General features: G+C 35.8%; 1 protein-coding gene across 1 annotated transcript in view; it reads left to right on the top strand.

Annotated features, from left to right (window-relative positions):
- Positions 1-14779, top strand: part of CDC42BPA (CDC42 binding protein kinase alpha) — a 227016-nt gene that overhangs the window by 190863 nt on the left and 21374 nt on the right. Inside the window, exons 24-30 of the mRNA XM_023518564.1 lie at positions 495-634; positions 2783-2864; positions 4560-4776; positions 5589-5651; positions 6747-7340; positions 9343-9440; positions 12600-12684. Of these exons, the coding sequence (XP_023374332.1) occupies positions 495-634; positions 2783-2864; positions 4560-4776; positions 5589-5651; positions 6747-7340; positions 9343-9440; positions 12600-12684 (1279 nt within the window). The remainder of the gene's footprint in view (positions 1-494; positions 635-2782; positions 2865-4559; positions 4777-5588; positions 5652-6746; positions 7341-9342; positions 9441-12599; positions 12685-14779) is intronic.

The raw sequence follows: 14779 nt of genomic DNA, 5'->3' as shown, positions 1-14779 counted from the left end.
TCTCAAACTTTTCTGTATTGAGATGAACCGATCTCATGATGAACCAATGTTATAATCTCTATAAAGGAAACTTTGGCAACTGTTCTTGCCAGAGAGGTAGCATGCGGTTATGAATTAAGAGATATTATCAAGGTATAATCTTGTTATCTTAGATAATATTTACAATATAAGCTGAATTTCATTTTATTACCAAATTTAATTATGCTATTTTTAAAATGAAAACGTTTAATAAATTACGTGAAAGTTAAAGTGGTGTCCCCTAAAAATTTTTGAGAATAAAAGTCATTCAGTGTTTGAAGAGTGTGCGCTCATGTTTTCTCTTATGTTCATGGGCCCCATCTGCTACTTCACCAACCGAAGTTGCAGACTGACGAGATTGTACATTATCCTTAAAGTTTCACCATGCACTTACATATGTTATTAAAGGAGCCCTATGGTCATTCTCATTTGAGTTGTGCTTGTTTGTTTGTTTGCCTGTCTAAAACAAAACTAAGATTCCTAAACCAGCTGGAGTGAAGAAAGGATGGCAAAGAGCACTGGCTGTAGTTTGTGACTTCAAGCTCTTTCTGTACGACATCGCTGAAGGCAAAGCATCTCAGCCCAGTGTTGTCATTAGTCAAGTGATTGACATGAGGTAAGCTTTCGAAGCTTAAAATATTTCTATCATTACAGCGTAGGAATTAACATTTTTCTGACTTTTAAAAAATTATATTGGCATTGTTTATTTAAATGTAATTTTATATTAATTATCTAATTTCCTAATATTGATATGGTAACATAATTAAAAATAGGAAACAAAGTGTAGTTATAAAACAGGTTGGTATGTTTGTTGAGTGTTTGGAGTGAGGAGTCAAGGAAAAGAAGCTGGTGTTTGAGTTCAGAAGACCAGTTTAAAGATTACTGGGTAATGGAGGCCTAATGTGTGAGGTATGTCTCCTAAAGGCTTAGATGTAATTCTAATGTGAGGAAAGAAAATAAAAATCTCAATCAGACGAGCTCTTTGAAGACATAATGATTCAATAAGTACATCTTATGAACGTTTCTGGTCTCATTTTTAAGTTCCTTCCCCTCTTCCCTGGAGTGCTCCCGTTTCCCTCTTCTCCTGACTCCAGGCACTGCCCCTGAGTGGTATCATTTACTCCCATAGCTTCAGCCATCACCTCTGCATTGATGACTCCCAACTGTGTATCTCTAATTCAGAACCACAGTTTCCAGCTATGCCTCACGCTGGCATTTTACACCAGCATCTCAAACACGTTATCTTTCCCCAGAAGTATAGAATATGATGGGATAGGTGTAAGAAATATCAGCAAAGAAAATCTGACAGAACCTGCTAATAATTAAGATAGCAGGAGGAGTCAAAAAGAGGACGAGGGCGTCAAGCCTTGAAGACCAAGGGAATAATGGTATCAATAACAAAACTAAGGAAATCACAAAAAATATTATGGAGGAAATCTGTTTTAGTGGTTGAAGAAACAATGTATGTCAGATGAGCTGGGTTGAGGGCATTTAAGACTTATTATGAGAGGCACTTGAACCTCTGGAGATCTATCAGAGTTCAAATCCCAGTTCTTCATGTATACTGTCCTTATGACTTTGGGTAAGCCTGGAAATTATTTCTAGCTCTTATATAATGCACCACTGTTATTCTTGATAAATTACTTTTGGCACTATTAATTGCAATGAGGGAGAAATTAAATATTTTTTCCAGTGGTACAATAGGATTTTATTAGACAACTAGGAATACAGAAGGAGTGAAAAAGAGACAGAAAGGAATACAGAAGGAGTGAAAAAGCACCAGACCTTCTGGCAAAGGGAAAGGCCCAAATCAGAAGTCTTCCTGGAAATTAGATTTTTTAAAAAATTCAAGTTGAGGCCAGGCATGGTGGTTTATGCCTGTAATCCCAGCATTCTGAGAAGCCAAGGCTGGCAGATTGCTTGAGCTCAGGAGTTCAAGACCAGCCTAAGCAAGAGTGAGACCCCATCTCTTAAAAAAATATATATAGCTGGGCCTTGTGGCAGGAGCCTATAGTCCCAGCTACTTGAGAGGCTGAGGCAAGAGGATCACTTGAGCCCAAGGGTTTGAGGTTGCTGTGAGCTATGATGCTATGGCACTCGACCCCAGGGCAACTAACTGAGACTCTGTCTCAAAAAAAAAAATTAATTAATTAACTAATTCACTTCAATTCAAGTGTTTGTGCAGTTAACCTTGGCAGATTGCTGGCTCAGCACCTGTAGCTCAGCGGATAGGGTACCAGCCCACGTACACCGGAGCTGGCAGGTTCAAATCCAGCCTGGGCCTGCCAAAGAGCAATGACAATTACAACCAAAAGATACCCGGGCATTGTGGTGGGTGACTGTAGTCCCAGCTACTTCAGAGGTTGAGGCAAGAGAATCGCTCCAGGTGTCCTCAAACTATGGCCTGCAGGCCACATGCAGCCAGTCGAGGACATTTATCTGGCCTGCCAGGTGTTTTTGCCACAGTTGCCTGTCTTGCTTGGCATCCGACTCATCCTGGGGCCCAGAGTCCAGCCTTCTAATGGTCTGAGGGACAGTGAACTGGCCCCCTGTTTAAAAAGTTTGAGGACCCCTGGCTTAAGTCCAAGAGTTTGAGGTTGCTGTGAGTTGTGACACCACAGCACTCTATCCAGGGTGACGTAGTGAGACTCTGTCTCAAAAAAAACCTTTGCAGATTGCTTCATACGTGTTATTTAGATACACATTCCAACTACACAGATGTAGCTGCATATTACTAACTTTTAATGTTTCACTTTTTATTCAGGGATGAAGAATTTTCTGTGAGTTCAGTGTTAGCTTCTGATGTTATTCATGCAAGTCGAAAAGATATACCCTGTATATTCAGAGTAAGTGTGTGCAATCATTTGATCACTGAATTATTTTTTAGTAAGTATGTTTTGCCTTTCTTATCTAAATCATAAACTTAATATGAGTAGAACCATATTTTGTATTTAATATTAATATTATCCACTTTTCATGTTATCCAGTACTTGAATGTATAGAAAATTGGGGCTAAGTAAGTCTTTAAATTAGTAAAAGATTAGTAGTAAGCATGAATATATGGCTTCTAAAATATGTTCTGTAGGCAATATTTTTGGGTCCTAGTTCAACTTATAAATAAATATTGCCACATGGAAAATTGGATATGTGAGGTTTCTCAAGTTTTTTAAAAGTAAAAGTTTCTCTCTTTAAAAATTAAAAAAAAAAGTGTTTTAGTAACAACCACACCAAAACTTAGTAGCTTAAACCAACAACAACTTATTATTTTTCACTATTCTGTGGATCAGCTGCACAGTTCATATGGGGTTGGCTGCATCCACCTCATTTGGGGCCAGAACATTTGAATGACCTTAACTCTGGGGTCCCAGTATTGGTTGTTAGCGGGAGTGATCTCAGTTCCTTCCTCTGTGGACTCTTTCCATGTAGTGTCTAATCATTAGGTGGTCTGGCTGAGCTCTCCGTGGCTGACTTCTAAAAGAGCAAAAGACGTTTCCAGACCTTTTGAGGACTGAGCCCCAAAAGGCATAATAACCCTTCTGCCTTATGTTGATCAAAGAAAGGCATGAGGTTTAGCCCTGCTTTAAGGGAAGGGGAAATAGACTTCACCTCTTAATAAGAAGAATGGAATTCCATAGGGACAGGCTAATGACAATGCCATCTTGAGTTGGTGAATTAAGACAGTAGAGGTGAAAAAAAATTTTTAAATTACTACTGCCCTATTGCGCCTCTCTGCTTTGTATTTTCCAGTGAATCTAATATCTATGGAAGGTTGCCTCAGTTCTCAGACTGACACCTATTTACTCTCCTCCCAGTCACCAAAGGAGCCTATGGAGGCCTCTGTATCTATTACTTTTAATAAGGACCCCACATATATAAAATTTAAAACTGTTCTTATCGTGAATGCTCTTTGTATAATGAGCCTTCATTTAAATGGTAATTCAAGTGATCTAATCTTCTATAGTGATAAGGGGAGTTACTGTTATAACATAACAGAAAATGTAAGTATTTCTGAGTACTTCTGACTTTTCAAAACAAGTTGAAAGTCAGTATGGTATAGTGCTTAAGAGCAAAGACACAGGACCCTAGACTACTGGGAGAAATTATTTAATTTCTCTGTCTCACAGTTTTTTCCTATGTACAATAAAAGGAAGTAATGACAATACTATCTCATAAAGGCGTTAACAGGGTTAAATGAGTTATAAGGTGCTTAGAGCTCTCCAGTGCTCAGTCACTCAATAATGTCAGCTGTTATTCTTACGTGAGTATGTGTGATGCATTTTTACTGATAGTGTACTCACTTTTATAGCAAGGAAAATGAAAATGATACTAACATTTTGAATGATATATGTCACCTTTGCTTTGTCTTGTGTTCTAGTGCTAAAACTAGTTATTCGGGTTCGAGTGCTAGCTCAACTCCTTTAAAGGTATCATTTAATGAGTGTTCGTTTTATTGATGAGTGCTCAGCAAGCTAGCATAATCATGAAAGTAGCTTAAAGGGTGTCTGTTTTCTAATATCATGAATTTGATTAAATTGTTCTAGGTCACAGCTTCCCAGCTCTCAGCTTCTAATAACAAATGCTCGATCCTGATGCTAGCAGATAGTGAGAATGAGAGGAGTAAGTGGGTAGGAGTTCTGAGTGAATTACACAAGATTTTGAAGAAAAACAAGTTCAGAGACCGCTCAGTCTATGTTCCCAAAGAGGCTTATGACAGCACTCTACCCCTCATTAAAACAACCCAGGCAGCTGCAATCATAGGTATGAATTTCAAACATTTATCATATTGTAAGTGTTTACTAATCTACCTTGTAAATAGGGACTGGCTTTCGTCTAGAAATCTCTGATGCCCACCACACTGTGTGTTATAACTCAAATGCTAAGTAAATGTTTATTACATGAATGAATCCTTTATTAGAGCTTTATAGGAGTAAGTACCCTTACTAAGTACATTTTCTTCTGGAAAAGTAATAGTACGAAAGATAAGGCTACTAATCTATTTGTTGCTTGTGTGACTTAGAACAAGTTTATTTCTTAGAGCTTAAGTTTAACATGTAAAATGTAAATACTACTTACCTTGCTAAAGTTATTGGGAATTTAAAAAAGATGGAATATGTAACAAAGAATGCCCTTAACAAATGACGCACCTTCTATGCCTGGAGGTTTACATTTTTGTTGTATTCTTACATACATATCCAATTCTTTTGTTACTTTTCAGTAAACACCAAAAAGTTTAATGAGTCGATGCAAATCCCTTTCCCAAAATAAGAAATGGATCTGTACCCAAGGCACTAACAAACTAGGTTTTTCTTTTCCTTTTTTTTTTTAATCATTTCTTGAATAAATATTTACTTCTTTTCATAGGTTATAGATTTTTAAATTATGTTATTTTTAAAAACTGAGATATTTACTACTGTAATGTAAAATGAAATTTAAATAGTATAAATTATTGCTATATTTGGATTTTTTAATTTATTTTCATTTTTGTCAACCAAATATTATTATCTAGTTTATTCTATTAGCTTTACATGGCTTTTCATAATAAAAACATTTCATATTTGTGTCTCACATAGATCATGAAAGGATAGCTTTGGGAAATGAAGAAGGGTTATTCGTTATCCATGTCACCAAAGATGGTAAGAAAATTCTTTTTTTCTTACTCTGTTCCCTGGGTACAGTGCTGTGGCACCATTATAGCTTATAAGAACTTCAAACTCTTGGGCTCATTCTTGCCTCAGCCTTCTAAGTAGCTGGGACTACAAGCACTGGCTTTGATGCCTGGCTAGTTTTTCTATTTTTAGTAGAGACAGGGTCTCACTCTTGCTCAGGCTGTTCTCGAATTTCTAAGTTCAAGCAATCCACCTACCTCAGCCTCCCAAAGTGCTAGGGTGACAGGTGTGAGCCACCATACCCAGCTTGTCAGAAATTCTTAACTCTAGATTCTAAATTCTAAAAGGGGCAAGATTTGCTCTTATGTATTCTATAACTGAAATTTCCCAGACCTAATTTGATCCTTACAAGTTAAAAGATTATTTTTTAATTTCTGTAATCTCACTGAGTTCTAAAACTTTAAGTGTGTACTATCTTTCTTGTGTCATTTTATTTAACAGTTCTGCTATTTAACTAAAGACGGTACATAAGAAGAAAATACAACTTGAGTTTGTTTTTCTATTAGTACTATTAAAAAGTAATAACTATTAAAGTGTGTGTGTTCAGCACAACACAATTTCGGGGGAGAAAGTAAAAGCTGCTTAAATAGAGAGAAACCAATCCAATTTGGTATTCACGAATGAATACAGTATTCGAAGTTTTATCTTTATATCAGGCAAGATAATGAGAAAACAATGCGTTTAAATGTTGTTAGTTTGTTACCCATAGAAATACCTTCAGAGAAGTGTGAGTTACTCAGCTTTTAAAAATATGGACCCCTTGGCAAAGTTCCCTAGCAGTAAGTACCTATAAAAATATTTTTCTTGAAGATTTGACATACTTTTACACAAGAACTCTTTGCCTTGGCTATGAGAAATCTCAGTGCTAAACTTAATTCCTACATTAGGTGAGCTAAATTATAATAGGTTTGATTATCTTCCTTTTTCTCTGTAATTTCTGATCTCTTATTCTGTGTGTGCATCTGGATTATTTCACAAGTCTGTTTATATCCTTTTGGTATAATTGGGATATGATTAATAAAGAAAACTATTTTGCATTTGATTTATTGTTTCTCTATGTAGAAATTATTAGAGTTGGTGACAATAAGAAGATTCATCAGATCGAACTAATTCCAAATGATCAGCTTGTTGCTGTGATCTCAGGACGAAATCGTCATGTACGACTTTTTCCTATGTCAGCTTTGGATGGGCGAGAGACTGATTTCTATAAGCTGGCAGAAACTAAGGGGTGTCAGACCATAACTTCTGGAAAGGTGCACCATGGAGCTCTCACATGCCTCTGTGTGGCTATGAAAAGGCAGGTCATCTGTTACGAACTATTTCAGAGCAAGACCCGTCACAGAAAATTTAAGGAAATCCAAGTTCCATATAATGTCCAGTGGATGGCAATCTTCAGTGAACAACTCTGTGTGGGATTCCAATCAGGATTTCTAAGATACCCCTTGAATGGAGAAGGAAGTCCGTGCAGTATGCTCCATTCAAATGACCATACACTATCATTTATTGGACATCAACCAATGGATGCTATCTGTGCAGTTGAGATCTCCAGTAAAGAATATCTGCTGTGTTTTAACAGCATTGGAATATATACTGACTGCCAGGGCCGAAGATCTAGACAACAGGAATTGATGTGGCCAGCAAATCCTTCCTCTTGTTGTAAGATTTTCTTATCACTGTCTTATCTTTATGTCTCTTTTCTTTCTTCTTTCTTCCATTGCAGCTCCTAAATGTTGCCATTGTTAACAACAGATTACTTCAGTCATCTTTAAGTTTTCTTCTAAGTATTAAGTATGTTATATAGAAACCATGTGTAGTTAGGCCTGGATAAACAGAATCAACATGCATGATTAAAACTAATCTTTCTGTGGATATTTTACCAAGATGAATTATCCCATGTCGTGTTTTGAAATAACCCTAAATTACCTTATTGTCCCCCAAAATATAGTGCTTGTAAGCATCAATAGCTCATAGGACTTACTTCACAAAATTCGTTACTAAGTGAATGATTTCATCAATTATATACAGCTAGGATTAGCATCTATAAGATGTGTTATTCAGATTCACATTTTTATCTAGATAAGTAGGTATTTTAAATTGCTTATTTCACTCCTAAGACACTAATAAATTATTGAATACTTTTATTATTGAAGAATTTAATTATTATTGGATCTATGGCATTGCACTATATGAGATGTAGCAATGAATTAGATGTAGTCTTACCCTCACAGAGCATAGAATGCTGCAGAAGTGTCTCATGATAAAACAAGTAGTTGCAGTAGAATACAAGGGTGATAGGCTCAGCGCCCACAGCATGGTGGTTACGGCGCCTGCCACATACACGAGACTGGTAGGTTCAAACCTGGCCCCAGGCCAGCTAAACAACAATGACAACTACAACAAAAAGCCAGGCGTTGTGGCGGGTGCCTGTAGTCCCAGCTACTTGGGAGTTTGAGGCAAGAGAATTACTTGAGCCCAGGAGTTTGAGGTTTCTGTGAGCTGTGATGCTACAGCACTCTACTAAGGGCGACATAGGGAGACTCTGTCTCAAAAAAAGAAAAAGAATACAAGTGCTGATAGCAGAAGTACAGGGTTCTATAGAAGTGCATGGGAGGGTATCTAATCCACGCTGTTTTGATTTTAATGGAAAATACTTCAGCATCTTTAAATGCTGGAGGGAAAAAAACTGCTAAGAAACTACTAGGAAAAGGCTGACAATATGAGAAATATAGGAAATAGTAAGATCCCCAAGAAGCCTGGAAAGGATGAAATTCATACATAGGAGAAGGATTACTGGGGGCAGGAGAAGTGAAATTCCTTCCATTATACAAGAGAGGAGGAGAAATGATGGGTATAGGTCCAGTCAAGTTTAAAGGGTCCGTGGAAGGAAGTTTAGGAGGGCAATACATGCTTATAACAGAAGAAGTAGAAAATGGCTAGATTTTTAAGGAAAGAAAAATACCTCTATCTGTCCACTCGGATTTAACTATTTTTAATGTTTTGTTTCTTATGAAATATATATCCTTATCCCTGACATCATATGTAGAATACATGCTATTTTGTAACCAAGTCGATAACAATTCAGAGTATCACTTACAATGTAGAGTAGGAGTTGGGATGTCTGACTTGTATGTGTAGCTCTGCCGGTGATTCAGTTCCGCAACCTTAGTTTAGGAATATTGTTTAATTTCTCTTTGCTTGTGTCACCATGTATTGATACACATTCTTTCAACAAGAGCATCTCCCCTATTCATGTAACTAAGGTGCTTTATTATACATTCTTAACTGGTGCTAGAACACTTTCCTGAAGATTTCTCTGCTTTCTAAGTTTGCTTCACTGCCAGTAGCTTATACTTTAGGAATCAGATACTTTAAAATGTAGTGAAATTCCTTTATGGAACTAGTATTTAGCAAGGAAATATTACACCCCAAGTGTTAACAGAATTCTTCGGTATAACAGTGACTATATAATCTGAACCATGGTATATCAGTCCTTCATTTATGATTTATGTTCTGTTTACTTCAAAAATGTTTTGATGTACTATTATATGTTAACAGTAGAATTTCGGTGGTATTTCACTCTACAGTTATTTAACATAGACCTTTCAAAATGTTTTGAGTTTAAGAGTTAAAAAGTCATTCCCACCGTCCCTTTTCCTAGGTTACAATGCGCCGTACCTCTCGGTGTATAGTGAAAATGCAGTAGATATCTTTGATGTGAACTCCATGGAATGGATTCAAACTCTTCCTCTCAAAAAGGTAAATTAACATTAAAATATGGGCAAATCTAATTATTGAGTATAAGTGAAGATGCTAATGTGACTATTTAGCTATTTATTTATATGTTTATTTTTGCTATTTTTTATTCAGTATTTTCTAGCAGGCATAATGAGTAGTTTGAGACTTAGCTAAAAGTAAGAAAATAGAAACAAAAATCAAGTTGGTTCATTTCATTATAGGTAGCTCAAGCCATACAATTTGTATTACATTTAATTTATATTAAGTATGATTGATGACAAACAACTAGAATATACCCTAGAACCTAAAATGTTGGTGTTGTCTTCCACTTATGAATGAAAGAGCTCTGAGAGGGCTAGGTGTGGTGGCTCCCCCCTCTAATCCTAGCACTGTGGGAGGCTGAGGCAGGTGGATTGATTGAGCTCAGGAGTTCGAGACCAGCCTGAGCAGGAACTAAAAGTAGAAAAAACTAGCCAGGCATGGTGGCACATGCCTGTACTCCAGATACTCGGGAGGCTATGCAAGAGGATCGCTTAAGCTCATCCTCTTATGAGCTATGGTGCTATGGCATTCTATCCAGGGCAACAGAGTAAGACTCTGTTTCCCCCCATGCCCCAAAAAGAAAGAGCTCTGAGGGAGTATATGATTACTATTAATTATAATTGTTTTTCAAATAATGGTGTACAATGTCTAATCCTATGAGGACACATTTCACAGACTAGAAAAGTGATTAAACTTAACCAGAGCTGTGTTTTAAGTGTCTCATGATTGAGAAATAGAGTTTTCCTAATAAAAACATAATATTTTTCTTAATATTTCTATGTATTTGCATAACATAAAGGGAATTTTTACAAGTATAGAGCTGCTATTTTACAGAAATGAATGAAGAGTAATGATAGTTCCATATAGATAAATATTGTATATGTAACATGTATTATTAGTTGGGTGGCAGGGTTTAGAGAAATAGGTGAAAGAAAGTAGCCAAGCTCATATTTCAAAATTTGTACCAATTTAAGTCATGTCAGCAAGTATAATTGTGATGGATGTTTTACTTAGTTCAATGTAAAACATTTCACATTGTATATCAAAGCAGTACCCTGAACCCCATAAATGCATCAATGTACAAAGTTATGATTCAATAAAAAATAATTAATTAAAAAAATAAAAAAATAATAAAATCATGTCAGCAGTTTAAAAATTTCTTGTAAATATTGCCAAGTAGTTTTCTGGGTTTTTTGTTTTTCTTTTTTGAGACAGAGTCTCACAATGTCACCCTTGATAGAGTGCTGTGGCATCACAGCTCACAGCAACCTTAAATTCTTGGGCTTAAGCGATTCTCTTGCCTCAGCCTCCCAAGTAACTGGGACTACAGGTGCCTGCCACAACACCCGGCTATTTTTTGTTGCAGATGTCATTGTTGTTTAGCTGGCCTGGCTAGGTTCTAAGCAGGCTCCCTTGGTGTACATGGCTGGTGCCATAACCACTGTGCTATGGGTACTGAGCCGAGTTTTCTGTTTCATTTTTAACATGTAATTTTTACAATATATATGAAAGAATATATAACCTTTACAAAGCATAATAGTAAACTGATCACTCATTAACCCACTGCCTAACTTAAGAGCCAGAACATTACCAAGGTCACTGCATCTACCTGTGTACTTTCTCCTTTATCCATTCCTCACCTTTCCCCAGAGAAAAATCACTATCCTGAATATTGTGCTTATCATTCCCTTGCTTTTCCTTAAATACAGAATTCTTGCATATTAATAATTAATAATACAATATTCCTAAACAATATGTTTAGTTTTGATTGGTTTTGAACTTTATAAAAATGTCCTATTATCATTTTCTGCCTTGCTTTCTTTACATATTTACTGTGTTTCTGAGATTCATCTATGAGGTTACATGTATTATAGTTCACTGCTTTTCAGTACTATAAAATTGTTGGGTAAATTTATCCCTATTTATCCATTCTCCGATTGGCAGACCTGTGAATTATTTCCTAGCATCTTGCTGTTCTGAACATTGCTGCATGTCTTTTGGTGTGTGTGTGTGTACCGGAGTTTCTTTTAAGTCATAAGATAGAATCTTATTTTCCAAAGTAATTGTACCAATTAATACTCCCTTGAACAATATGTAAGAGTTCTTACTGACTCACATCCTCTCTAACATTTCAGAATTTATAGTTTTTGTAAATGATGGAAAAGTAGTATCTCATTCAAGTGTTAATCTGCATATCTCTAACTATGTGGTTGAAAATCTTTTCTATGTTTATTCATCCTTTATATTTACCTTTTTATGAAATGCCTGGTCATGTTTTTTGCTCATTTTTGTATTATGTTGACCTTTTTTCTTACTGATTCAATCAAATTCTTTAAATATTGTGGATATTAGCTTAATGATGGGTATGTAATTTTGTGCCCTATTTGTATTTTGTTGAATAGAAGTTGTTAACTTTGATGTAGATAAATATATCTGTCTTATCTTTTAGGTTTGTCTTTCTTTCTCTTAAAAACTAAAGTTAAGATAAAGTCTTTATTTTCCTCCAGAAGTTTTACAGCATTTGCTATTACATGTCTTTAACCATTTGGAACTCATTTTTTGTGTATGGTGTGAAGTGGGGATTTAATTTTATTGGTTCCATATAACCAGTTGTTTCATAACCATTTATAGACACTCCTTTCTTTGCCTAGTGATCTACTTTTCCATCTGTGGCAGTGGTTCTCAACCTGTGGGTCGCAACCCCTTTGTAACAATGAAAATACATCGCGGCATTAGGAAGGTTGAGAACCACTGATCTATATTGTATGTGTGCATTTAGTTTTTGATAATAAAAATTCAGAAAACAAGTATGCTAATTGTTTTCCTAGTATAATTATTTGGTCACTAATAGCTTTAAGAAGCCTTATGTAAGGTTTGAATGTATTTTTACTTTTATTTGCTTACTTATTGCCCAGAATTGTCTTTCTTTAAAATACTATCATTATATGTTTTAAATTAAATAATATACCTTCCTGGTCAGAATTGTTATTAATTTTTTGTTGATTTTTCTACAAAGACTGTATTTTGAGGTAGATAAATGAAAGGTCTTAGTAGTGTATGCTTTATAAGTAGGTCAAAAGTTTTATGACTTGATTTTTAAAAGTTTTATTGAAATATTTTATTTTTTCTTTATTTTAGGTTCGGCCCTTAAACAATGAAGGATCATTAAATCTTTTAGGGTTGGAGACAATTAGATTAATATATTTCAAAAATAAGATGGCAGGTAAGAAAATGTGTATAAATTAATAGGATAACTTCAGTGGGAATATTATCTAAGCTTGCTGTCCAAGGTCACATGATTAATAAATACCAAAGTCCAGATTTAAGGTCAAATGTATCTTACTCCATGTCTGTGATCTGGGCCACTATCACACTCGAATAATATGTTAAGAAAAACTACTGGACAAAAGTCATTCTACGTAAGCTTAGATACCCATGTAAGCAAAATGTTTGATTCCGGCTACCTCCATTACTGTGGAGTTCCTAAGTAAGTAGAGAAAGTATAGTTGAATATATCTTCTGTGCTTTTAACACTTACTGTAGAATCTCATCAAAATTTGTAGCACTAAAATTATGAACACTAACTTAATCTAGAGTTCTAGTTTGGGAATTAATACATCTCCTGCCAATGCAGAGGGCTTAGTATTTCTGAACTGCTGATGTCAACATGGGAAGAAGAGAAAAGAGAAGTGTCAAAGGAGTGTCTGAGTCAGGAGAGGGAATGGGGACCCCAGGTGTTACAGATTGGAAGAGGGCTTTTGGTCAGTGACCATAATAGTGAGGTGAAACTGTCACACACCTGAAATGCCTGATATAAATAATAACATGGCCTCATGAAAACACATTAAAATGTTTATACTAGTTATTTTTAGGCAGTAGATTATTATTTTCTTAATGCTTTTCTTGTAAATGTCCCTCCAGTAAATTAATATGTTCTACTATCAAAAAAAAAAAAAAAGGCCCATCATAAGTTTGGAAATTTGTCATTATTTTTGTTTGTTTTTGTTTTAAGAACTAAAATACACAAATTGCTTGGCTTCTGTTTCGGTATGCCCTCTTGGCACTGGGGGTTTCTCGTTCTCCAGACTGGTGACTCCAGCAGAAGTCTATGCTAAGAGGATGTTCCAGGATGACTTGAGAAAGGATATTCAAAAGTTAGAAGTGATTCCCACTTATAGATGGATTCACCATGAAGCTAATGAAACTAAAGCTTTAGGCTCTTCACTGTCAAGCCTCTATATCCAGTTTTATATAGGCAGACCTTTATTAGGCTTCACCTTTTTTTCACAAGGTTTGTGGACACCCTGCATCAAGCAAGTCTGTCAGTGCCATTTTTCCAACAGCTTGTGCTCTTAATATTTCTATTTTCCTTTCTTTTCTTTCTCTCTCTTCTTCATTTAGGATTTCTATGTACATTTTGGTAATTTTCACAACATTTCAGACTTTTTCATTCTTATATTTGTTATAGTGCTCTGTGATCAGGGATCTTGGTGTCACTGGTATAATTATTTGGGGGCACTTTGAACCATACCCATATCAGATAGAAATTTAATCCATAAATGTGTACATTCTGACTGTTCCCCTGACCTGGCCATTCCCCTCTCTTCCTCTCCTAGGCTCCCTGGTCCCTAAGGCACAACAGTATTGAACTTAGGCCAATAAACAACTCTACAAGTGTTCAGTAAAAAAGAGTCACACGTTTCTCACTTTAAATCAAAAGCTAGAAATGATAAAGCTTAGTGAGGAAGGAATGTTGAAAGCCAAGACAGGCCAAAAGCTAGACCTCTTGTGCCAAAGAGCCAATTGTGAATGCAAAGGAAAAATTCTTGAAAGAAACTAAAAGAACTATTCCACTGAATACATAAATGATAAAAAAACAAATAAAGCCTTATTGCTGATAAGGAGAAGGGTTCAGTGATCTCAATTGAAGATCAAACCAGCCACGGTATTCCCTTAAGTCAAAACTAAATCCAGAGTAAGGCCCTAATTCTTTTCAATTCTGTGAAAGCTAAGAGAGGTGAGGTAGCTATAGAAGAAAGGTTTAAAGGTAGCAGAGCAACATTCATGAGGTTTATGGAAAGAAGTTATCTCCATAACTATTAAAGTGTAAGATAAAACAGCAAGTGCTCATGGAGAAGCTGCAGCAAGTTACCCAGAAAGATCGAGCTGAGATAATTGAGGAAGATGGCAACACTTAAATAATATATTTTCAGTGTAGACTGAACATCCTTTTATTGGAGGAAAATGTCATGTAAGATGTTTGCCATGAAAGAGCATTCGGTGATGAGCCTGGAATGTGTGCTGTAAAGAAAAAAAAA

The sequence above is a fragment of the Otolemur garnettii genome, unplaced genomic scaffold (assembly GCF_000181295.1).
Source record: "Otolemur garnettii isolate 467f Iridium unplaced genomic scaffold, OtoGar3 scaffold00141, whole genome shotgun sequence".
Taxonomy (NCBI): Eukaryota; Metazoa; Chordata; class Mammalia; order Primates; family Galagidae; genus Otolemur; species Otolemur garnettii.
Note: the sequence above shows the minus strand (reverse complement) of the source record. Positions and strands in the feature narration are given on the sequence as shown.